The sequence below is a fragment of the Lineus longissimus genome, chromosome 15 (genome assembly GCF_910592395.1).
Source record: "Lineus longissimus chromosome 15, tnLinLong1.2, whole genome shotgun sequence".
Lineage (NCBI taxonomy): Eukaryota > Metazoa > Nemertea > Pilidiophora > Heteronemertea > Lineidae > Lineus > Lineus longissimus.
This window is the reverse complement of record NC_088322.1, coordinates 13,101,530-13,127,633: the sequence shown is the minus strand read 5'-3', so window position 1 is coordinate 13,127,633 and position 26,104 is coordinate 13,101,530. Positions and strand designations below refer to the sequence as shown.

At 42.3% G+C, this 26,104-nt stretch overlaps 3 protein-coding genes across 3 annotated transcripts in view; 1 reads left to right on the top strand and 2 right to left on the bottom strand.

Annotated features, from left to right (window-relative positions):
* The first annotated feature begins 825 nt into the window (after positions 1-825).
* On the top strand, positions 826-6,263 carry LOC135499438 (thrombospondin-type laminin G domain and EAR repeat-containing protein-like). Its single transcript, XM_064790183.1, has 8 exons — positions 826-862; positions 2,050-2,820; positions 2,943-3,095; positions 3,628-3,899; positions 4,358-4,547; positions 4,759-5,126; positions 5,465-5,652; positions 5,962-6,263. The coding sequence occupies exons 1-8, from the start codon at positions 826-828 to the stop codon at positions 6,221-6,223; spliced, it is 2,241 nt and encodes a 746-aa protein (XP_064646253.1). The 3' UTR covers positions 6,224-6,263.
* A 136-nt stretch (positions 6,264-6,399) lies between these two features.
* Positions 6,400-26,015, bottom strand: LOC135499437 (mucin-17-like). Its single transcript, XM_064790182.1, has 9 exons — positions 10,634-26,015; positions 10,129-10,250; positions 9,652-9,901; positions 9,068-9,242; positions 8,510-8,719; positions 7,761-8,226; positions 7,335-7,511; positions 7,037-7,242; positions 6,400-6,891 (listed from the first exon to the last, which is right to left on the bottom strand). Exons 1-8 carry the CDS (start codon positions 26,013-26,015, stop codon positions 7,198-7,200), a joined length of 16,827 nt encoding a protein of 5,608 aa, XP_064646252.1. The 3' UTR covers positions 6,400-6,891; positions 7,037-7,197.
* Positions 26,016-26,086: 71 nt separating this feature from the next.
* The window catches only part of LOC135499436 (mucin-3B-like), a 43,822-nt gene continuing 43,804 nt past the window's right edge, over positions 26,087-26,104 (bottom strand). Inside the window, exon 4 of the mRNA XM_064790180.1 lies at positions 26,087-26,101. Coding sequence (XP_064646250.1) covers positions 26,087-26,101 — 15 coding nt within the window. The remainder of the gene's footprint in view (positions 26,102-26,104) is intronic.

Sequence of the window (26,104 nt, the reverse complement as noted above, 5' to 3'; positions counted from 1 at the left end):
CAATATCAATTTTGATAATTGTGACGGCTACTTCCCAGTGAACCATCTTATAAAAGATATCCACATCATCGCCTATTCAACATTATACTCTTGTACCCATCATCAGATAAACATCTTTGTTCACCACAAAAGCTGGAAAGACTTGGAATGTTGGTTAAGCAAACAACTTTAAGCAGAATATCGATATCGGCATAGACAAACATTCAAAAGAGTTTTAATTTGCACTTTTTGAAGGAAAAGGCTTTATATTTGATCAAACTTGCAGGATATTTGGAATTCATTACTCATTTTAGTAGAAAAAAAACTATTCGAAGGAAACGTTTGATATATATTTATTTTTCATGGACGTTCATTTTTATTATTTGAGAGCAAAAATTCGAAATGTGTTCATCAAATTCGTGGGAAGTTGTTTGATATATTTGTCTACTAATTCGAAGGATCATTTCTCATAATTTTCATATCTAATTCAAGGATATGCTGTGCAAAGTGATTTTGTTTGATAAAACTTTATGATCAATATCATTTAATTCGTATGGTAATTACTTTTTAATCACATAACAAATTATCAGTGCTCAATCTGATGAATTTGATGAGAGTCCATTACCCATAGGGAGACTTGCTCTACCCAGCGGCGCTCCCACCCTTTCTTGCTGGGGAAGGCACTCGGAAGAGCATGACATGATTAAAAAGCAGTGGGAAAGTGAACAGGAATACAAGTTGAACAACAATCTGAAGGAATGCTGTAAAATGTTACTGTTTAGCTCATCATGTGTTTTCATTTTTTTTACCTTCATTTTAAAGTTTCTCAATGCTTTACCGATAAACATGACTTCATCCACAAAGAAGTGCTCAGGCGTTTCAAGTAAGTACCTATATTCTTGGCAACTTTATTAATATTGGTATGCGGTTTTGTACAATACACTCCTAAGATATAAAGGTGTTGGAGCTTTTATAAAATACCTTTAAAGGTTCGCCAACACAAACATGCACCATGAAGAGGTTTTTCGGTAAAATAAAACCCTGATAGTTTTACGATTCAGAAAAACTTCTAACGGGTTTTCACTTGTTGACAAGCATCTGCGGGGTCATATTTGTATCGGCCAAAAAACCACTAAAATGACTAAAGCTTTTAAAAACTCAAAACCTTTTTTCTAAGAGTGCAGAGCGGTTGGAAAATCGTCAGGAGGACCACAAGTCTCGATTAACCTGCGTGTTGAACCATGTGTTCCATTAGCTCAAATATACATACAAAACCTCGTCTACCATGCAAATAAGCGTAAACAGTATCTGGACGAGCTGTTTTCTCAAGCTATAACCGAACGTGCTGTATGTAGTACGCTTTTTATAAGCGAAATATCCTGTTTCAAAGTTGGCCAAGTGTTTGGTGGGAAAAGTATGGGTCATTGTATATCACCCTATATCATGTGTTCAAAGCCATTATGTTTTATTTGACGTGAAGAAGAAGCTGTTGCTCAATTGCCCGATATGGCTGCGTACTTTTGAGAGAAAACACTCGCATGTTTATATACATTTTTAGAGTCATCGTAATTGAATCAATCAAGTTATATCGAGGATCGTGCTGTCATCTTCCAATTTCATCGCAAAAAAGAAACACCACTAAATTGAAATTACTAGCGGGTCGTCACATTGTCGCAAATCGTAGGCAACAATAGGCGGAAGTTAATTTTGTCCAATTAGATTGCATTAGATGTATTTATTAACATCGTGTCAGTGATCAGAACGTCTATCAGACCAAGTGTACCTTCGTTGCGAGAATATATCTACTGCACAGTCATGTATATGGACATAATAGTTTAAGAGATAGTTATTTTGTCTAGGCACTGGTAGTTATTCCAATAAGAATCGCCTTTCAACTATTGTTATGACCTTTTAGTACTTTTTTCCTGTCAGTGGCGCCACGTAGAATTTTCTTTTTAAAACCCAAAAGGCCGTTCCTAAAAAATTGAAAATGGACCAATTTTGTCGAATACAATTTATTTGTAATTTTTAGCGACATATTCCTTACTTGATTTTGGTTGGTTCTTTCAGGTGACGAAATTGTTGATGTGTTCGGACAAATGAAAGCGAACATACCACCTGGTGTCGAGATTGTATACGATGATGAATACAGTACTCATGCGCATGGATTCTCAAAGTCCGCTGCATTCTTACAGATGCCATTGGAAAAGCTCTTTCAATTCTGTGACATACCCCCTCTGTCTAAATTCACCATATCATTTGTGTATAGACTGAACCCGGAAACAGTGGAGTCTGTAAACAGACAGTGTTTATTTCATCTTTTTCGGGACGACAAAACTCAAATATCAGTGCTCTACTACAAAAACAAGGTCATTTTGAAATATGGTGGCAAACCACCGTTAAAAGAGATCCGGCTTGCTCACATAAACCAGGGTGACTCTAACCGGTGGCACAGCCTTCATTTGCATTTTAACCCGGAAGTCATATTCGTGAGCATTGACTGTGAAAGATCATGGATGCGGACTTGGCGTGGTTTTCTGTATTTGCCTTTAGAGGTGAAGAAATGGGACCTAAATATAGCAAACTGTGACGTCAAGGAGACCAAGTTTCATGGACTTATGAAAGACTTAAAGGTCCAGATTGGGGAGTCAACTTCCTACGAAGATTGTACACTTCCACGGTCACCAAGGAAACGGCACAGCCTGATAGAAATGCGTCTGCGCTCTGGCGAATATAACTGGATAAATTCAAAACCAAAACCAAAACTTGACTACCCAAAACCAGAGTACCCCAAAACTGTATTCCCAAAAGCTGTATACCCAAAAAACGATGCAACATATAGTAAGTGTCATATGATATGTAGTTTTAAACCAAGGAATCGAAAAATTTAATTTTAGTAAGCTTACATGTATTTACTCAAGTATTTGTCATACAAAATATATATTTCTCTTTTATTTCTCCAGTTGCGGACAAGACATTCAGCATAGGTGACAAGGTATGTTACTTCCAAAGCAGAGGGGACGTCTGGTTTGACGCGCAAACCAAGACATTGAGGATGTGCTACAGCGGACTGTGGGAGCCACGGCCTCCTGTCCAAGTAGTACCAATGCCTTTCGGTAAGGTTTGTTTGAATTATTCTATTGCGTACATCTCTGGAGAAAAATGTATTCCATCTAAGGCAAACACCACTCAAATGGCAGCGGATATTATGAATCGTAATCAATTTAAAAACAGGCATGATATTTTTCAAATATTAACTGCGACAATTTATGCGCAAGGCGCCAGTGCAGTATCATGTGTCATTATCTCTTTGCGTCGATTGGTTGATTGACTGCACTATCAGCGCTTTTCAATTGGTATCATAGACATGTAGCAACTCATAAACATTTTTGTCACTTTTTTAAGTAATCAGGAATGTCGAATAAACCCTGCTACTTTATGGATACGGTACTTTTTGTTTTTTACTTCTTATTGGAGGGATTTTGTCAGAACGTACATGTAGCCTACCAGTATGATAGGAGGCAGCCACTAAGCTGGTATGTAAGTGGTTAAATTTATGCGGACTCCTTTCCGAAACAGTTTTTGCTTTTGATTCTGTTACAACAGTAGCCGTCTTACCTCCTTTGTATCTTCTTTATTTTTTCTCAGCAACAAATCTCCAAAAACCTCAAAGTCCCAAAGAAAAACTCGATTACCCGGTATGGCACCAGAACCTGCCATCAGCGTCCCCTTTCGCCGATCTGGAAGTCTTCACCATAGAGAACGAGGGGTTATTCATGGTTGCTGCAGCCTATAAAGACAACTTTCAAGGGAAGTTAGACTCGCCAATTTACAAATGGATCAAAGGAAAATTCGAACACTACCAAAACATCTCAACCAATTCAGCTATGTGCTGGGAACACTTTAGCATTGGAAAACAGGTGAGAGTTGATATTTTTTGAATATCATTATTTTAATCAAAGAATATGCATAAAAGCTAAAACGCTGTTTAGGACCTGAGATATATCAACGAGTGTGAGCAGTCAAATCTGCACATTTCCCAAAGTTTATCGTAAACGGTTCAGGGTGTATTAGTGAGCAGCTCAATAGAGCGCACAATTTGGCCTAACTGGTACTCATACTCTTAAGTTGACATAAGTGGGAAACATTTGGCAATTCGGAAACTATACCTAAAACACGATTTTCAATATCCATTAATGTACGCAGGGTGAGAATGAACTTTTCTGCCTCCTTAACATTTTCAAGTTTTTGTATATTTTTTTCCAAATGTATTTCGTAGACGCAACCGTTACTAGGAACTAATAAAATGAAAAGACAGTAGTTACAGCGTTTATCAGTAAGCGTATATCACTGATATTTTGAATTCACTCGTTTTCAGTTTTTCCTTGCCGTTGCTAATTTCGGCTACGCTCATCGCGACAGTGCGAACGTGTCAGTCATCTACAGATGGGATAAACACAAGAAACTCTTCCTGCATCACCAGGAGATTGCCACGTGGGCAGCACGTGATATTGAACACTTCACCATTAGAAGGGAGCACTATCTTGCCATTGCGAATCATGGACGAAGTAAGTAGTTTTACATGTCGGCTGAACCGGAAGATAATGGTAGATTAAGCAGCGTACACAACGACATAAACACGTTTGACTGCATCCAAAAGAACTGTGAATAGTAAGTGTCAGTGCAAATCAATAACTCCGACAGCATGAAAGAAAATGGAAAATGCACTCTTTTAGAAATAAAGGTTTTTAAAACTTTTTTAGAATCGCAAAAAACTAGAAGATAGCTTTTATTTTCCCAAAAATCCTACGTATTATCACTCGTACAATGGATCACTTGACTTTCTATGTGTACGCAATGGAAAACAATCTTCTCGTACAAATATTCTGAAAATCTATTCAAATCTCTTCATTTTAGGACACGTCAATAGCATTCATTCAGTGATATACAAATGGAACAAAAAGAAGAGAATGTTCAGTCAATTTCAACCAATTCGCACATCCTCCGCGACGGACTGGACATATTTCAAGATAAACCGTCAACACTTCCTGTTGGGTTCCAACTCTTTTGGTGGCTCATCGACGCGGATAAACTCGATACTCTACGTATGGAAAGGCAACACCTTTATGTCATACCAAAGGCTTCCGGTAAGCTAATGGTCTCAGAAAAAATGCGTGCGAAAAGTTATTTGGTCTAGCATACAATAGTTGTATGAGTTGTCCAGTTGATGTTCTACGTTTGTTGAAGCCGTTTTGGTGTTAGTGTCGGAGGATGGTACCAACTTTTTTTGACCTTTCTCAAAATACTCTCCATCATCGTCTCGGTATATTATCTGCATTAATCTAGGTCAACCATGCTCTTCCAGTGTGCCGCTTTGCTCCTTACAGATCGTTCACATATGGCGACAAATAACAACTTAAAGCGGGTTCTAGGCAACAAAAATGATGAATAATCAGTTACCAGAACAAGCTATTTCACTTTTCAGACGCGAGGCGCGAGTGACTGGGAATATTTCAAGTTTCAAAACGGGCACTACATCGTCGTAGCAAATGCTTTAGACACCGGGCCGCACCAGAAACTCAAGGTAGATGCTTACAGAACAGAATCAACGATTTTCAGATTCAATCACGGAACGAAAGCCTTTGAATCCTTCCAGAATATAACTACTAACAGGTTTGTATCATTATTTCTTAGGCGCGCAGCAGACTAACTAGTTCTTATTGCCGAGACGAGCGATGAGTGAAACGGAAGAATCGCTAGGGTGCAGGCATCATCGCTTGTTACGGCGACGTATGATAAAATTGAACCGGTTTGATATTCATCACGCGTCGATTAATGCGCGCTGTTCCTGCACTAATAATCCCAGCCAGTGGCACTCTTTCGGCTACTTGTAGTGCTGATAAACTGGAAAAAGCACACCGATTACGAAGGTTCTATACATATTACGTTGTTTTTATTCCCATTGTTTTTGTATTCTTTCAGCGCCACCGACTGGGAGTTTTTCACTCTGGGAGACGACTCCTTCCTCGTGCACACCAATATGCAGTTCAGCAAGGACGTGGTTGATCACCGCAGCGTTATCTATCGGTGGCAGGGAATTGATGGATTCGCACCAGTGCATCGAATGCTCACAGGAGCAACTTTTGACTGGGAGTCATTCTCCGACAACGGGATCAGTTATTTGGTGTACGCTGATGGAAAGGAGACTATGTCCCGGGTGCTGAGATTAAAAACCGTTTCATAGACTAACAATGGTTGATTTGCGATACTGAACTGCTGTGGAAAATGGGGCTACATTTCAGTCCATTTGTTGAATAGTCCGTAATGAACTGAATAAGACCCAAACTAATAGCCAGCAAAACTTAGGCATTTGCTCGTTCATGGACGGTCATTTTTTGATTCATTTAAATAATCAAAATAATAAAACAAGGAGCAATGCACGTAATGTTGTACATAGATGTATTTTTGATTCGTGAATTTACAAATAAAGCTTCCAACAATCTTATTTTTTTCTTTGCTGAATCAAGTTTTCTCGAACTTGTGACATGTGTATGTCTAAAGGAAACATATTTCTTTCAGGATTAAAATCATGACTGATCCTATATAAAGGAAGACTATTGCCGTGGACAATGTGAGCCAGATAAAGTTGACCTCAGCAGCCAATATATGTCCTTCTGTCCACTGGAAGCACTTCATATCACTCTTGAGAGAATTTACCATCATTGACATTTTGTATCTTCTTCTCAGCCTTGAAAAGAAGACATATTCTAATAATTACTGGCTCAAACAAAACACGAACGAATTTATACATATATACAAATATAATTCACTCTTTGATCATAGTAAAAATTTGGCAATACTCGCTGTGAGATTCTCTGTATTAGAAGAATGGCCCGAACTGCAACCCGGAGGCTGAAAACGAAATATTTGGGTATCAGACATGTAAAATGGAGAAACGTTCATTTACATAAGATGTTAGTTACGTATTTGGTAACACAGATTAATGAATTTCCACTGTAAGTCAGAATGATGGTTGAAGAGCTTTCAAAATGCATACCCCTGATCTTCTGCTTCAGTGGACTGTTGAGCAGTTTCCTTGCACTCTTCAACTTCCGCACAGGCCCTGATCGATGTTGATGTTGTTGTTGTTGATGCTGTAAAGAGGATAGAACAGATCTCTCCGCTAGAGTGAGGAGGTCGACTACTCTCTTAACCGCTTCACATCTTGAACAGGCTATGTGGCTTGTGTGGGACGGAGCGAATCTGCAAAAAATAGTTTTTGTGAATGTTAAAAAAGACAGAGGAAAACTATTAGAGTAGGCTGCGATGAGCGAAGAACATCCGATATCACCTACCCTCATTTCTCTTCCATTTCCATTCAGGTAAGAATCGATTGTGTTGTACTGGTCAGTGTAGGGGGGCTCCGTAGCATTACAGGCCGAGTCGGCCTCCGTGACGTCATCGCGGGTCAAAGAGGCCGGCGTTTGCACCGTGCGTTCATCGTCATCAGAATATGTTGAGTAGTATGAAAACTGAAGAGAAAGTGACTTATGGATTTACTTGCACCTTGATAGTTGAATTGAGCCTACCAAGGTATTGCGCCTTTCTAACGAATGGCCCCTATCTGGAAGTGTTACAGTATCTAAGGGAAGTGTACAGTACCAGATGGATCTTTTTCTCTCTCGCTATGTTGAAGCTGCTTCACAATTACAAGCACTGTACGTTTAGTAAGTTAATGGTAGTTTTAACGTTTACGCAATGGCTGTAGATAAAGTACTTACATCTTCATCAGGGTTAGTGTCCTCGGGCGAAGGGTGCCCCCTATCGGGAGGATGATCTAGCTTAGCTCGCGGTATAAAAGGCAACTGAAACGACGTCAAGTTTCCGTAAAGTTCATCATTCACTTCAAAAACTCCATCCGGTATACTAGTGTTGTCAGACGAGCTTGCCTCCTGCCAAGTGACGTCAGAGGGAACAGGCCGCGATAGAACCAATGGAGATCTTTCTATTGTTGGTCTGCGGGCTTGTAAAAAGTCGAGGTGGCCATTATCTTTTGGTTTTTCTGTTTCAAGCCAGGTGTCGTTGAAGTGTATCCTTGGTACCCGCCATGTTGGATAGATATCGACACCGTCTGCTTGGGTTGTTTCGCCGTCGTTGATATCGTTAATGGTGGCATTGTTCAGGGAGTCGAGGTTGGTCAGCCAATCCCACGATGCCCCGTCGCATATGTCGTAGATGTCGACGTAACTGAAAAATTACAGTTTGTGATAAAAAATCTTAAAGGGGGACTTAAACAATACCGCAAGTGCGTAATCAAGGCGTAACGGTTCTTAACGACGCAATTATTCGCAATCAGTTCTGTTGAAGTGAAATTTTGGCGATTATTTTGGGTGTGATGTGTTTAAACCCAAACCCAAATTCTGCATCTTCGGCGCGGTAGGGAGCCTGATGGAAGGCTTCTAAATTTCCAAAGTGACCGAAATGCCTAACAAATCTGCTTAAGGAAAGTAATGGAAGATAATCAGCATACTGATCAGCCGATTCCTCCTTCTGTCGTCTACGTCTCCGACGGACCACGACACCACAGCAAGTACAAACACTTGCGACACCTATTAGAAAGGCAGCGGCCATGATGACGCCAAGAGCCATCATTTTTGGCTTCCCGCCGCTAGGTGGCATCCGAGAGATTCTGACGTCACAGTTCTTGCCGATGAAAATGTAAAGCTCAGTCACAGTGCATCTGGAAGAATATGGGTTAGCACAGATGGGTTAAATCGTTTAGAAGGAATAGACATGGACTGCGAAATCATTTTCAGTCAACTGTGCCCATTTCATCTGCTTATCCATGCAAGCGATTACAGCCATACTGATTACATATTCAAATGAAGACATGATTTCGGTTTTTCGCATATTGCAAATCCCGCGTCCCGATGGGACCTCCATCCCGATTTCCTCGATTATATATGAGGAATCAAATACGTGACTATATTGGATTAGGGTCTAGCGACGAGAGGGAACCGGATTGTCGACTTTCGAGTCGGATGCAACTTGCATAATATGTGTCTGCAGATATTCGCACTAAACCTACTTGCAACTTGGTTCGCCTTCTCTGTTCAGGTTACAGATGCCATTCTTACATCTAAACGTGTCGCACTTGTGTCGGCATTTGTAACTGAATAGCTTGGTTCCGTTCAGAGCGACACAGGAATGGCCGAACGGGCAGATGTTGGTCGCTTGGCAGACATCCACGGCGCGGAGGGCACCTAAAAAGTGACGAAGATTGATACCAGAGTAATATTTTTACGAAATTTACGAAAGCTACACGCTTACAGACATTTTGTCAGCGTGTACATGTACACTGATCTACTACTGATACAGACAAGTGTATTGATGCGGAGAACGGTAACGGAACATATTGAAACTGTGCGCGGATGAATTCGGTAAGAGGATGCTGGCAGAAAAGCCAGACAAATTGCCAGGGACTGAGCAGAGCCCCTGACCTCAAAGGCATTTAGACAGCGTAGTAAATGGAACGAAGGCATACATGGCGAATATAGAGTCTGACGATAGATTCGGTTTCTTTGTGAAACAACAGTGAGTTGACAACTAATTTTCCTTTCGGTCCGGCATGATTACAACCACTGCGGCACCGCGCTCCTCACAAATACAAACCTCTTAATCGTTCAGCAGTCGGTTCCAGCAACAGCTTAACATTATCCATAATGGCCGTAGTGTTGCCTCCAGAAGAATCATTCCGAACTATATTCATAAGTGAGTTCATGAGGGATCTCATTGTGTAGTGTTTTAGGGTCTTCAGCTTGAAGATCACGGAATAACTGGCGATACTTTGATTCATTTCTTCAGTAATGTTGCCGACCTTGCCCTCTTTGATGGATGGGTGGCGAGAGAGAATACTTCGGACCTGCATATGGAATATGTTTATCACTTTTAATAACTCAAATAATAGCCAGGTCCCTATAGCAACTTACGATGCACATAAGTCAACGAAAAGCCCCAAATTGGACCAGTAGCTTCTGTTTGGCATCTGGTTGGAATACCTATCTTGGGAACAAGATTTTGTTGTACTTCTTATTTTCAAATTTGTCATGATACTATCAAAAATAGTTTAAAAAGAGTTCGTATACCTACCCAAGATTGCAAAGCTTTCAAAATTTCGGCTTTTTCGGTTTCATTTTTAACTCTTGAGTTGTCTAATTTCAGAACCAGTTTACTTCTTACTTCGAGCAGTTTTTCCTTCGGCTTCGGTGGGCCTGGAATTTATATACAAATATTGATTAATCCTTCCCATATGGAACTATTTTTGAGTGTTTGACAAAACAATGTTGAAGGATTTCAGACGACTGAACATAAACCTAGCCAAAACCCGTCCGAGATATTGGCTGCAGGTGCTACCGATGTGGTGCTACCAGCTACACGTCAAACTATGCAGGTGCTCATTTGGCAAACATGCTTTACCAACTGCAGAATAGTGGAGATAACTTTGGGGGAATTTATTTGGGCAAGGTACAAGTCGTGTGAGATAGGGATGTTTTTCATCTGAGAGGCAGAACGTTAACTGTGTATATTTCTTTTTCTATAGTCGTATTAATGACGACATTCACAATGTTCAATTTACTACCACAATCAAACATACCTGATGGTGATGTCGAAGGTGGCAATGAAGTATCACTTGTCGTTGAATTCATACTCCTAGACGTGTTTGGTGCAAGAGACGTTCTTCGTGTAGTGGAGCTCACACGCGGGTTCGTGGTTGAATTATCAGGAAGCTTCGTAGTATGCAAAGTTGGCTGAGGCGTACTGTTTGTCACATGGTGCGTGGACGGGGTTCCCGTGTCTAAAGATGTCCATGTCCCATCCGTGGCAAACGGGTTTGAAGTTGTAGAAATAGAAGCGCCAGTACGAGAGTTTGTTTTACCATCCTCCACTGAACTTGTAGTCGATTCATCAACAGTTACCTGGGTGTGCTTTGACCCCTTTGATGTGGTCATACTCAAAGATGTTTGAGTTTGTGTCTCTGATGTCGCTCCAGCTGATCGCGATTCTGCATGGAAGGTGCTCGTTGGTGTTGAGTTTGTACCTAAACTACTGGTTCCAGTTGATGTATGCGTATCACTTATGACGCCGGTTGACGATTCCTTTGTCAGAATATAGTCTGTTGAAATTTCAGTCATTGCTGTTGAAGCCTCGATGGCTGTTGATGACTCAGGCAGGACACTATGGTCAGCGGATGACCCAACTGTCGTAAATGAATGTAAAGGGTCATCACTTGTCAGTTGAAAACTTGATGTACCTGCAGGAGCCCCTTCTGTTAAACTTCCAATTGGTGTAGATGAGACTGTCATAGTGGTCGATGCGGACTCAGCTATCATTTCCGAGGGAGTAACTTCACTTGATCCGTAAGTTGGTGTTGGAAGCGAAATTGTTGAGAGTGCGTCCTCCTTTGTGACACTCGTAATAACCGCTGATCTAGAAGTATCCTCTGTGACCTCTGTTGAAGCCTTTACTAAAGTTGAAGACTCCATTGTAGGTGTTAGCTCTGTAGTGTCCAGTGTTGTTACACCTGTTGTGTTCCCAATAGTTGTGGTCAAAGGTTTGGTTTCTGAGGTGGTAGTAGGTTCAGCTGTGGTCTCCTCCACGTGTTCAGAAACTCCAGTTGCAGACACCGGCTTCGTTGGTAACGCAGAATGTCCAAAACTTGTAGAATCTATAGTTGAGGTAGGATTCTCCGACATGAAATCAGTCGATGACTCTGATGTGGATTGGTAACCTGTTGACGCTATAGAATCTGTTGTGACCTCGGTTGTCCCTTCAGTGAAGGATGTATTAGTTGGTGAATGAGTCTCTACAATGATACCTGTCGAATTAGCAGGTATGGATCGGTTGTCAGTTTTAGATAGAGACTCGGTTGTGATGTCGGTTTCCCCTTCAAAAGATGCATCAGTTGGTGTAGGATTATCCACAGCCAACAATGTTGAAGTCTCAGAGGAGGACAGGGAGTCCTTTGTTGATAATATAGGTTTTGTTGTGACTTCGGCAGACCCCTCAGACGATCGACCAGTCAGTGTCGAAGACTCTGGCATGGATTCCGTTGAGGACACAGGCATTGACAAGTGGCCTGTTGTCAATAAGGACTCTGTTGTGACTTTGGACTTCTCGTCAGTAGATTGATCAGTTGGTGGTGTAAAAGTATCTGTTATGAAGTAAGTTGAAGCCTTACTTGTGAAAAGATAATCGGTTGTCGATATCGGTTTTGTTGTGACGTCGGCAGTTGCCTCAGAAGATCGACCAGTTAGTGTCGAAGTCTCTGCTATGAATTCCGTTGAGGACACAGGTGTGGAAAAGTGGCCTGTTGTAAATAAGGACTCCGTTGTGACTTTGGACGTCTCGTTAGTAGATTGATCATTTGTTGGTGTAGAAGTCTCTGTTAAGAAGTTAGTTGAAGCCTCACTTGTGGCTTGATCACCAGTTGTTAATGTAGGTTTTGTTGTGACTTCGGAAGACCCCTCAGAAGATCGACCAGTTAGTGTCGAAGTCTCTGCTATGAATTCCGTTGAGGACACAGGTGTGGAAAAGTGGCCTGTTGTAAATAAGGACTCCGTTGTGACTTTGGACGTCTCGTTAGTAGATTGATCATTTGTTGGTGTAGAAGTCTCTGTTAAGAAGTTAGTTGAAGCCTCACTTGTGGCTTGATCACCAGTTGTTAATGTAGGTTTTGTTGTGACTTCGGAAGACCCCTCAGAAGATCGACCAGTTAGTGTCGAAGTCTCTGCTATGAATTCCGTTGAGGACACAGGCATGGAATAGTGGCCTGTTGTCAATGAGGACTCTGTTGTGACTTTGGACTTCGCGTTAGTAGATCGACCAGTTGGTGTTGTAGAAGTCTCTGTTATGAAGTAAGTTGAAGCCTCACTTGAGAGAAGATAATCGGTTGTCGATATAGGTTTTGGTGTGACCTCGGCTGTCCCCTCAGAAGATCGACCAGTTAGTGTCGAAGTCTCTGGTATGGATTCCGTCGAGGACACAGGCATGGACAAGTGGCTTGTTGTCAATAAGGACTCTGTTGTGACCTTGGACTTCGCATTAGTAGATTGATCATTTGGTGGTGAAGAAGGCTCTGTTAAGAAGTAAGTTGAAGACTCACTTGTGGCTAGATAACCAGTTGTCAATGGAGGCTTTGTTGTAATTTCGGTAGAAGATCGACCAATCAGTGTCGCAATCTCTGGTATGGATTCCGTCGAGGACACAGGCATTGACAAGTGGCCTGTTGTAAACTCTGTTGTGACTTTGGACTTCTCGTCATTAAATGAAGCAGTTGGTGGTGTAGAAGTCTCTGTTATGAAGTAATTTAAAGCCTCACTTGTGAGAAGATAATCGATTGTCGAAAAAGGTTTTCCTGTTACCTCGGCTGTTCCCTCAGTAGATCGACTGGTTAGTGTCGGAGTCTCTGCAATAAAATACGTCGAAGACTCAGGCGAGAGCAAGTGGCCTGTTGTCAATAAGGACTCTGTTGTGACTTTGGACTTCTCGTCAGTAGATGGAGCAGTTGGTGGTGTAGAAGTCTCTGTTATGAAGTAATTTGAAGCCTCACTTGTGAGAAGATAATTGGTTGTCGAAAAAGGTTTTCCTGTTACCTCGGCTGTTCCCTCAGTAGATCGACTAGTTAGTGTCGGAGTCTCTGCAATAAAATACGTCGAAGACTCAGGCGAGGACAAGTGGTCTGTTGTCAATAAGAACTCTGCTGTGACAAGAGATGTCCCTTCAGAAGATCGATCAGTTGCTATAGGAGACTCTGTTATTGAGTTTGTTGAAGTATCAGATATGGGTAGATAATCAGCTGTCGGCAAGGCTTTAGATGTGACGTCCGACTTCCCTCGTGAGGATTGGTCAGTTGATGAATGAGTTTCTGCAATGAATTCCGTTGAAGTCTCACGATCAGATACGAGTAGGTAATACTCTGTCGACATAGACTCCGTTGATCCAGTTGGTTCAGAAGTGTCTGCTTTGAAATCGGTTGAGGATACAGTTGGTAAATGAGCACCTGTGGATAAAGACCCTGTTGTAACCACGTTTGTCCCCGCAGCAGTTCGATCAGTTGTTGTAGGACCCTCTGCTGTGAAATGTGTTGAAGCCTCAGGCGAGGTCATGTGGTCTGTTTTCGGTAAGTACTCAGTTTTGACGTCGGTTGTCTCTTCAGAATATCGATCAGATGGTGAAGGAGACATTGCTACAGAATCTGTTGACGTCTCAGAATCAGCTGTCAACAAGGTCTGAGATGAGACCGTGGACGTTTCTCGTAAAGATCGATCAGCCGGTGTATTAGTCTGTGCTATAAAATCCGTTGAAGACTCAGATACGAGTAGATTATCGGTTGTCGACAGATACTGAGTTGTGACCTTGGTTGTCCCTTCAGAAGATGGATCAGTTGGTTCAGGAGTGTCTGTTTTAAAATCGGTTGAGGACTCAGTTGGTAGATGATCACCTGTTGATAAAGCCACTGTTGTGAGATAGGTTGTTCCATCAGAAAATCGATCAGTCAAAGTAGGAGTCTCTACCATGAAATCAGTTGAAGATGCGGTTGACAGGGTTGTCGAAAAAGACTCCATTGTGACTTTGGTAATGCCTTCAGAAGATCGATCAGTTGGTGTCTGAGTATCTGCTAAAAATCTTGTTGAAGTCGCAGGTGTGGACAAGTAGTTTGCTGGCGATATGGACTCTGTTGTAACCTCGGTTATCGCTTCAGAAGTTTGATCGGTTGGTGTAGGACTCTCTGCTGCGAAAACTGATGAAGTCTCAAATGAGGTCATGTGGTCTGTTGTCGGTAAGGGCAATGTTCTAACGTCGGCTGTCCTTTCAGAATATCGATCACTTGGTGTGGAAGACTCTGCTATGAAATCTGTTGAACTCTCTGATATGGGTAGATAGTATGTTGTTGACATGGAATCTGTTGTGGCCTCGAGTGCCCCTTGAGAAGTTTGATCAATAGGTGTAGGAGTCCCTGCTATGCAATCTGTTGAAGGCTCGGATAAAGACTCTGTTGTGATCTTGGCTGTGCCTTCAAAGTATCGATCAGTAAGGGTAGGAGTCTCTGCTGTGAAATCAGATGAAGACTTAGTCAGTAGATAGTCTGCCGTCGATAAAGACCATGTTGGGACATTGGTGGTCTCTTCAGAAGAGCGATCATTTGGTAAAGGTGACCCCTCTATGAAGTCCGTTGAAGGCTTAGATACGAGCAGGTAATCAGTTGTTGATATAGACTCTGTCGAGACTTTGGTTGACTCTTCAGAAAAGCGATTATTTGGTGTAGATGACTCCTCTAGGAAATAAGTTGACGTTTCGGGTGTGGAAAGATAGTCTAAAGTCGATATGACTTCTGTTCTCCCTTGAGAAGTTCGAATAGTTGGTGTAGGATTCTTGGTTTTGAAATCTGTTGAAGTCTTCGGTGAGGTCATGCTGTCGTCTGTTGTCTCACGTGCGGACAAGTAGGCTGTTGTCGATAAAGAATCTGATGTGACTTTGACTGTCCCATCAGAAGAGTGATCAGAAGGTGGAGGAGTTTCTGCTATGAAATCAGTTGATGGTGCAGTTGGCAGGGTTGTCGCAAAATATTCTTTTGTGAAATCGGTTGCCCTTTCAAAAGATCGATCACTTGGTGTTGGACTCGATACTGTAAAATCAGTTGAAGGTTCAGTTGATGGACGATCAGTTGTCGATAAAGGCTCTGTTGTAGTATTGGTTGTCACTATAGAAGATAGATTATTAACTGTAGATGACTCTTTTATGAAAGAGGTTGACGTGTCGGGTGCAGACAGGTAGTCTGTTGTTGACATAGACTCTGTTATACCTGTTGTCCATTCAGAGGTTTGATCAGTTGGCTGATGTGTCTCTGCAATGAAATTAGTTGAAGTCGCAGTTGGTAGATGATCGTTTGTTGATAAAGTCTCTGTTGTGACATCTGTTGCCCGTTCAGAAGATCGATCAGTTGGTGTGGGAATCTCTGCTGTGAAATCTGTTGGAGTCTCAGATGTAGTCATGTACTGTGTCTTCGATAAGGACTCCGTTGTAACGTCGGTTGTTCCTTCAGAAGATCGGTAACTTGCTGTAGGAGACTCTGCTAGGAAATATGTTGAACTCTCATGTATGGGTAGATAGTCTGTTGTCAACATAAAATCTGTTGTGACCTCGGGCGTCTCTTGTGAAGTTTGATCAATAGGTGTAGGAATATGTTCTGTGAAACCCGTTGAAGGCCCAGATACGAGTATGTAATCAGTTATCGACATAGACTCTGTTGTAACCTTGGTTTTCCCCTCAGAAGATCGATCAGTTTGTTCAGGACTCTCTTCTATGAAATCAGTTGAGGACACAGTTTGAAGATGATCAGCTGTGGATAAATACTCTGTTGTAGCATCGGTTGTCCCAGCAAAAGTTCGATCAGTTGCTGTGGGAGTCTCCGCTGTAAAATCTGTTGAAGCCTCAGGTGATGTCATAGGGTATGTTGTCAATAAGGACTCTATCGCAACCTTGGTTGTCCCTTCAGAAGTTAGATCTGTTGGTGTAAGACTCTCTGCTGTGAAAATTTTTGAAGTCTCAGGTGAGGTGTGGTCTGTTTTTGATAAGGACTCTGTTGTAACGCCTGTAGTCCTTTGAGAATATCGATCCCTTGCTGTAGAAGACTCAGCTATCATATCTGTAGAAGTCGCGGACATGGATAGATAATCTGCTGTCGACAAAAACTCCGTCGTTACGTCGGAGGTCCTTTGTGGAATTCGATCACTTGGTGAAAGAGTCTCTGCTGTGAAACCCTTTGAAGACTCAGTTGGTAAATGATCGAATGTCGAAAAAGACTCTGTTGTGACATCAGTTATCCCTTCAGAAGATCGATCTTGTGAATCTTCAAAGAAATTCGATGATGTCATATGTGCAGACAGGAAGTCTGTTGTCGATGTGGTCTCTGTTGTCACTTCAGAAATTCGATCACTTGGTGTTGGGCTCTTTGCTGTGAAATCTGTTGAAGGCTTTGGTGAGGTCATGTGGTCCGTTGTCTCTTCAGAAGACTGTTCACTTGGTTTACGAGACTCTGCTATGAAATTTGTTGAAGTGTCAGGTGAAGACATGTGATCTGATTGCGATGAGGATTCAGTTGTGATATCATATGTCCAATTAGATTGAGCAGTTGGCGAGGTAGTTTCTGCTATCATTCCTGTTGAAGTCCCAGATGAGAACATACTGTCTGTTGTCAATAAGGACTCTGTAGAGACGTCGGATGTCACATAAGAGGATTGATCACTTGGTGTCGAAGACTCTCCTATGAAATCTGCCGAGGTCTCAACTGTAGATGGCAGATAGTCTGTTGTCGATATGGATTCGGCAGTTATTTTAGTTGTTTCTTGTGAAGATCGGTGAGTTGGTGAAGGAGTCTCTGTAATAAAATTGGTTGAAAAGTCAGGTGTTGACAGATAGTCCCTTGTCACAAAAACATCTATGGTCCCTTCAGAAGAGTAATCAGTTGGTGAAGGAGTGTCTGCTATAATATCAGCCGAAGACTCATTTTGTAGATTATCGGGTGTTGATAACGACTCTGTTGTGACATTGGTTGTCCCTTCAGAAGATTGATTATTTGGTAAAAGCGACTGTTCTCTGACATCAGTTGATGTGTCTGATGTTATCGATATGGAGTCTGTTGTAACTTCGACTGTCCCTTCAGAAGTTTGATTAGTGTGTGTAGGACTCTTTGATGTGAAATCCGTTGAAGTCTCAGGTGAGGTGATGTAGTTTGTTGTCGACAGAGACTCCGTTGTAATATCGGTTGTCCTTTTAGAAGATCGATCAGTTGATGTAGGAACCTCTGCAATGATATTAGTTGAAGCCTCATCATTTGTGGGTAGGTATTCTATTGTCGATATAGACTCTGTTGTGACATTGGCTGTTCCGTCAGTGGATGCATTAGTTTTTGTAGGAGTCTCTACTTTGAAATCGGTATCTGTTGTCGACACAGACTCTGTGGGTAATTTGATTGTCCCTACTAAAGATCGATCTGTTGGTGAAGGAATTATGGTAAAGTTCTCTTTCTCGAATTCAGTAGTTGGTGAAGGTGTCTCTGCTCTGAAGTCCGTTGAAATCTGAGATGTGGGTAGATATTCTGTGGTCATTATCGATGCTGTTGTGACGTCTGTTGTCTCTTCTGATAATGCATTCGTTGGTGAAGGAGTCTCTGCTCCGAAATCAGTCGACGTCACAGATGAGGTCAGGTAATCTGCTGTCGATATAGACTCTATGGTTGCTTCTGTTGTCCCTTCAGAGTAGGTACTAGTTGGTGAAAAAATCTCTTCTAAGAAATCAGTTGAAGCTTCATAGGTGGGTTTGTAAACTGTTGTCGATGCAGACATACTCGTGACTTCAGTTGTCTCTTCAGAAGGTCGATTAGTTGGTGAAGAGGTATCTCCCATGAAATCAGTTGGCACCTCATTGGTAGGTGCGTAAGCTTTTGTCGATAAAGGCCCTGCTGTGAGTTTGGCTGTCCCTTCAGCCACTTTGCTTGTAGCTTCTGATGATCTAGCAATAGTGGTAGGAATTTCTGACTCTTCATATAAATCCTTTGTTGGTGAAGGCGTCTCTGCCCTGAAGTCAGTTGAAATCTCATTTGTTGGTCGGTATTCTGTTGGCGATGTTGATTCTGTTGTAACGTCAGTTATTTCTGCTGATAATGCACTGGTTGGTGAAAGAGTCCACGCTAAAAATTCAGTCAATGTCTTAGATGTGGTTAGGTAATCTTCGGTCGATATAGTTTCCGTGGTCACTTCGGTTGTCCCTTCAGAATAGGGAGTGGTTGGTGAAATAGTCTCTGCTATGAAATACGTCGAAGCTTCAAAAGCGGGTTTGTAAATTGTTGTGGATAAAGATTTTTTTGGGACCTCGGTTGGCGCTTCGGGGGATCGATCAGTGGGTGAAGGAGTCTCTTCTATGAAATCAGTTGAAGCCTCAGCTGTGGGAATGTAAGCTTCTGTCGATAAAGACACTGTCGTGAGGTTGGTTGTACCTTCACCAACATTGCTTGTCGCTTTTGACGATCGATCTATTGTCGTAGGAATTTCTGTCACTTCATAAAATTCATTAGTTGGTGTAGATGTCTCTGCTCTGAAGTCAGTTAAAATGTCAGATGTGAGTACGTATTTTGTTGTCGATATTGATTTGGTTGTAACATCAGTGGTCTCCTCTGAAAATGTAGTCGTTGGTGAAGTAGTCTCTGCTAGGAAATCAGTCGAGGTTTCAGATGTGTTAAGTGAGTAATCCGATGTCGACATTGACTCCGTTGTGACTTCGGTTGCGCCTTCAGAGTATGCACTGCTTGGAAAAAGAGTCTGTTCTAATCGACCAGTTGGTGCGGGAGACTTTGATATGAAATCTGTTGAATGTTCATTCGAGGACAGGAAGTCTTTTGTTGATAATGACTCTGTTGAAATTTCGGATGTGCCTTTGGCTTCGGGATATTCTATAGTTGGTGAAGGAGATTCTGCGTGCAATTCTGATATGTTATCTGATGTCGTAAGGTAGTCCGTTGTCGATAAGTATTCGGCTGTTTTATTGGTTGTTTCTTCAGACTGTGCATTGGTTGTTGAAGGAGTCTCCGCTAAGTTAGTTAAAGCCTCAGATGTGGTATGGTAATCTGGTGTTGATAAGGACTCTGCCGTGACCTCAGTTGTACCTTCAAAAGATCTATCAGTTGGTGAAGGGGTCTGTGGTATGTAAGCATTTGAAGACTCTGATATTGTTTGGGAATCTGTTGTGACGGCGTCGGTCGTGAATTCAGAAAATCGATCAGTTGGAAAAGGAGACTGTGGAATGAAATCTGTTGAAGACTCATATGTTAGTTGGTAATCTGTTGTAGATATAGACTCTGTTGTGACTTCGGTTGTAAATTCAGAGGTTGTGTAAGCTAGTGAAGGTTTATCTGCTTTGAAATCAGTTGAAACCTCTGTTGTTGGTAGGGAATCTGCTGTTGATAAGGAATATCCAGTTGTCCCTTTGGAAGATTTAACAGTTGGTATTTGAGTCTGTGGTATGAAATATGTTGAAGTTTCTGGTGTTGGCAGATCGTCTGTTATCGTTTTTGATTCAGTTGCGACTTCGGATGTCCCTTCAAAAGATACATCAGTAGGTGAACGAGTTTCTGCTATGAATTCAGTCGAAGGTTCAAATGTTGGTAGGTAGTCTGTGTTAGATAAAGACCTCGCTGTGACGTCAGTTGTACCTTCAGAGAGAGTACTAGCTGATGATAAAACTTCTGCTTTGAAAACAGTGGAAGACTCAGACGTGGGTAGGGTATCAGCAGTTGATACAGACTCTGCTGTGCCTTCAGACAATTGATCAGTTGGTATGGGAGAATCTGAATTAAAATCTGTTGAAGGTTCAGATGTTGGGTGGTAACCTGTTATCGATATAGTCTCAGGTGTTGAGAGATAGTCTGTTGTCGATAACGACCCCGTTGTGACTGCTGTGAGCTCTTCAATAGATCGATCAGTCGGTGTAGGAGTCTGTACAATGAAATCAGCTGAAGACTTTGATGTGGTTAGGTAATCTTTCAATAAGGATTCTGTTGTGACTTCGGTTGTCCATTCAGTGGGTCGATCATTTTGTGTAGGAGACTTTGCTATGGAGTCTGTTGAAGCCACATATGTGGACATGTCGCCTGTCGTCGATATGAACTTGGTAGCGATTGGGGTAGTTCCTTCAGATGATACAGTTGTTGGCAGAGGAGACTCTGATGGGAAACCAGTCAAAGTCTCAGGTATGGGTTGATCATACGTTGTCGATATAGACTCTATTATAACTTCGCTTGTACCTTCCGAAGATCTATCAGTTTGTATTGGAGACTCTGATATTAAATCTGTTGAAGTCTCAGGTATGGTCGAATAATCTGCTGACGATGTTGTGCTATCGTATGTCCCTTCAGAAGATCCTAATGTTGGTAACGGAGATTCTGCACTTAAATCTGTTGAGATATCTGATATAGAAAGGTAGTCCGTTGTCAATAGGGACTCACTTGTCACATCGGTTGTCCTTTCGTTGTATGTCCTGATTGGTAAAAGAGTCTCTGCTCTGAAATCAGTTGAAGCCTCAGTTGTGGTTTCGTAATCTGTTCCTGATAAGGTCTCTGTCGTGAATTTGGTTGTTCCTTCAGAAGATCGATCAGTAGGTGAAGATGTTCCTAGTGTGAAATGAGTCTCAGATGTGGGTTGGTAATCTGCTGTCGACAAGGACTCGTAGGTTACATATGTTGGTGAAGGAGTATCTTCTATGAAATCAGTCGTAACCTCAGCTGGTGGCAAGGATTCTCTTGTCGATACGGACGCTGTTGTGAAATCGGTTGTTTCTTCAGAGTAAGCATTTGTTGGTGAAGGAGTCTCTCCGATGAAATTAGTTGATTCCGCAAGTGTTTGTTGGTAATTCACCGTCGATATAGCCTCCGTTGTGAATTCGGCTGGCCCTTGAGAGAATGAATGAGTCGGGGAAAGAGTCTCTGCTATGAAATCCGTTGAAGGCTCAGATGTTGGAGGGTAGCCTGTAGCCGATATAGACATTGTTGTGACACTACTTGTCTCTTCAGAGAATGCATAAGCTGGTGTAGAAGTCTCTGCTGTCGAATCACTTGAAGACTCAGCTGTGGAAAGACTGTCTGTTATCGATACTGATTCTGTTGTTACTTCGGTTGTCTCTTCATATATTGCATTGGTTGGTGAAAAAGTTTCTGTAATGAAATCAGTTGAAGACTCAGCAGGCTTAGTAAGGTTGTCTGTTATCGATACTGATTCTGTTGTTACTTCGGTTGTCTCTTCAGATATTGCATTGGTTGGTGAAAACGTTTCTGTAATGAAATCAGTTGAAGACTCAGCAGGCTTGGTAAGGTTGTCTGTTATCGATACTGATTCTTTTGTTACTTCGGTTGTCCCTTCAGAGGATGCAATGGTCGGTGAAGGAGTCTTCGCTATGAAATCAGTTGAAGACTCAGATGCTGGTAGGTAGTCTGGTGTCGATATGGACCCTGTTGTAACGTCCATTGTCCCTCCAGAGAATGCAATCGTTGATGATGGAGCTTCAGCTGTCAAATTAGTGAAAGACTCGGATGTCGGTATGTAGTCTGTTTTCGATAAAGTCTCTGTTGTGATACTGGTTGTCCCTTCAGAGAAGGCAGTATTCGGTGTAGAAAGCTCTGCAGCGAAATTAGGGGAAGACGCAGAAGTTGATAGAAAATCTCTGGTTGTTGAATCTTCTGTTGTCATATCGGTTACCTCTTCAGAGAATGCATTAGTCAGTGAAGGGGTTCCTGCTATGAAATCAGTTGAAGGCTCAGATGTTGAAGGGTAGTCTGTAGCCGATATAGACACTGTTGTGACACTACTTGTCTCTTCAGAGAATGCATAAGCTGGTGTAGAAGTCTCTGCTGTCGAATCACTTGAAGACTCAGCCGTGGTAAGACTGTCGGTTATCGATACTGATTCTGTTGTTACTTCGGTTGTCTTTTCAGATATTGCATTGGTTGGTGAAAAAGTTTCCGTTATGAAATCAGTTGAAGACTCAGCAGGCTTGGTAAGGTTGTCTGTTATCGATACTGATTCTGTTGTTACTTCGGTTGTCCCTTCAGAGGATGCAATGGTCGATGAAGGAGTCTCTGCTATGAAATCAGTCGAAAACTCAGATGCTGGTAGGTAGTCTGGTGTCGATATGGACCCTGTTGTAACGTCCATTGTCCCTCCAGAGAATGCAATCGTTGATGATGGAGCTTCGGCTATCAAATTAGTGAAAGACTCGGACGTGTGTATGTTGTCTGTTTTCGATAAAGTCTCTGTTGTGATACTGGTTGTCCCTTCAGAGAAGGCAGTATTCGGTGTAGAAAGCTCTGCAGCGAAATTAGGGGAAGACGCAGAAGTTGATAGAAAATCTCTGGTTGTTGAATCTTCTGTTGTCATATCGGTTGCCTCGTCAGAGAATGCATTAGTCAGTGAAGGGGTTCCTGCTATGAAATCAGTTGAAGGCTCAGATGTTGAAGGGTAGTCTGTAGCCGATATAGACATTGTTGTGACACTACTTGTCTCTTCAGAGAATGCATGTGCTGGTGTAGAAGTCTCTGCTGTCGAATCACTTGAAGACTCAGCCGTGGTAAGATTGTCTGTTATCGATACTGATTCTGTTGTTACTTCGGTTGTCTCTTCAAATAATGCATAGGTTGGTGAAGGAGTCCCCGCTATGAAATAAGTCGAAGGCTCAGATCTTGGTTGGTAGTCTGTGGCCGATATGGACCTTGTTGTGACGTCAGTTGTTTCTCCAGAGATTGCAATCGTTGATGATGGAGCTTCGGCTATCGAATCAGTAAAAGACTCGGATGTTGGTATGTAGTCTGTTGTCGATATGGTCTTTGTTGTGACACTGGTTGTCCCTTTAGAGAATGCGTTATTCGGAGCAGAAGCCTCTGCTGCGAAATCGGAGGAAGACGAAGAAGTTGATTGGAAATCTCTTGTTGTTAAAACCTCCGATGCCTCCGATGCCTCCGGTGCTAGGTAGTCTGTAGATGACACTGCTGTTATACCGGTTGTCCCTTTAGTGAATGCCTTATCTGGCGTAGAAGCCTCTGCTGTCAATTCCGATGAAAACGTAGAAGTTGATGGGTAATCTGGTGTCGATATGGACCCTGTTGTGACATCAGTTGTCTCTTCAGAAAATGCACTAGTCGGTGAAGGCGTTTCTGCTTTCAAATCAGTTGAAGACTCGGGTGTGGGTAGGTAGATTGTGGTCGATGCAGTCTCTATTGTGACACTAGATGTGCCTTCAGAGAATGCGTTTGTTGGTATTGAAGGCTCTGCTGTGAAATCGGATGAAGACTCAGAAGTTGATAGAGGTTTTGTTGTGATGTCGGTTGCCTCTTCAGAGAATGCACTAGTTGGAGAAAAAGTATCTTCTGTCGATATTTCGATGGAAGTTGAAGTATCAGTTGCAGTAATGTCATAATAAGTTGATTTAATCGCATTTTCTGTAGTATCTGCCAGGAAGTCTGTTGACAGTTTGTAATTGAAAAGCGGCGGGGATGATTGTTTTCCTCCAGTACCTCCAGTGGTTTCATCCAGGTCAGTTGAAGACTCTGCTGTAGAAATACCACCAGATGTTGGTTTTCCCATGGTGAATTCTGGGATTGAGTATTCGGTTGTTTCTCTGAAGAAGTCAGTTAAAGACTCGGTTGTTGCAGTTGGCCTAGAGGTTGGTTCACTTGGTATAACTTTGGTAGTCTCGATCGAGAAGTCAGATGAAAACCCCGTTACAGAAAGGGGCTGAAGGGTTTTTTCTGCTGTAGTTGTAACTTCTATTTCCGCGATAAGGTCCGTTGATAAGTTGGTTGTTGAAATTGGCTCATAGGTTACCTCAGTTGTCAAGGGCCGAGATGTTCCTTCTCCTGTCGTATCTCCTGTAGTCTCTGCCAAGAGGTCGGTTGAGAAATGTATTGTAGAAAAGGCTCCAGAGATTGTTTTTTCTGTGGTAATTTTTTGGGATGAGTATTCGGTTGATTCTATGAAGAAGTCACTTGAAGACTTGGTTGTTGTAATGGGCTTAAAGGTTGGTTCCATCGGTGTAGCTTCGGAAGTCTCGGTTGTGAAGTCAGTTTGAAACTCAGTTGAAGAAAGAGACTGAGAGCTTGGTTCTGCTGCTGTAGCTTCAGTGGCTGCGTTGAGGTCAGTTGATAAGTCGGTTGTGGAAATGGGCTCATAAGTTACCTCAACTGATGGCAGGTGAGATGTTTCTTCCCTTGTCGTATCGTTTGTAGTCTCTGCCACGAAGTCGGTTGACATCGGTGCGGAAGAAAATGCTCCTGAGGTTGGTTTTTCTGTGGTAATTTTTGGGGAAGAATATTCGGTTGCTTCTATGAAGAAGTCAGTTGAAGACTCGATTGTTGTAGTGGGCTTGAAGGTTAGTTCCTTCGGCGTAGCTTCGGTAGTCTCCGTCGGGAAGTCGGCTGGAAACTCGGTTGCAGAAACAGGCCGGGAGCTTGGTTCACCTGTTTTAAATTCTGTAGCACCTTTGAGGATGTCAGTAGACACATTTGTGGCTGAAATTATTTCAGAAGTTACTTCAGATGATAAAGGCCGAGAGGTTCCTTTCTGTGCCAGACTTTCTGTCGTCTCTGTCGAGAAGTCAGTTGACCACTCAGGTGTTGAAATGGCCCATGATGTTTGTTTCACTGTTCCCGCATCCGTGGCATCAGTCAAAAACGTATTTGGTGATGCGTTTTTTTCTGCCGAATTATAAGTTGAAGATTTGATCGTAGAAACATCCTCAGTTGTCAGTTCCCTGGTCGTGAAGTCCTTGGTCTCAACTACGAAGTCAGTTGATGGCAAGGTTGTAGAAAGAGGCTGAGAGGTTTGTTCCCCTGTCCCCTGCCGTGTAACCGGTTCCACTGTCGCCTGTTCCGTAGTCTCTACCCAAAGGTCACTTGATGTAATGACATTTGAAAGCGGGCGAGTGCTTTGTTCCAGCGTTGTCACTTCTGTAGTATCAGCCTGGAAGTCAGTTGCCATTTCGCCTGTAGAATGTGGCGGGGAGAATGGTTTCCCTGTCATAACCATTGTTGCTTTTTCGCGGAAATCAGTAGAAGTCTCAGCTGTTGAAATTGACTTAGAGATTGCTTCATCACTCTTTGTATCTTCGGTAGTCTCGGGCAGTATGTCTGTTGAAGACACGGCTGTTGAAAGAGGCTCAGAGGCTGCTCCTCCTGCTGTAACTTCTGTAGCCTCCTTGTGGAAGTCAGTTGATAAGTCAGATGTTGAAATGGGCACAGAGGTCACTTCAGATGTTAGAGGCCGAGAGCTGGCTTCCCTTGTCATGACGTCTGTAGTCTCGGGCAGGAAGTCAGTTGACAGCTCGCCAGTAGTAAGTTGTGGAGAGGATGGTTTGCCAGTCGTCAACCTTATTGTTTGTTCCAGGAAATCAGTTGAAGACTCAGTTGTTGAAATGGGCTTAGAGGTTGGGTTCCCCATTGTGACTGCAGAAGTCCCGATCGGGAGGTCAGTTGTTGAAGAAAGAAGCTTAAAGGTTGGTTTTCCAGTTGTTAATTCTGTAGCCTCTA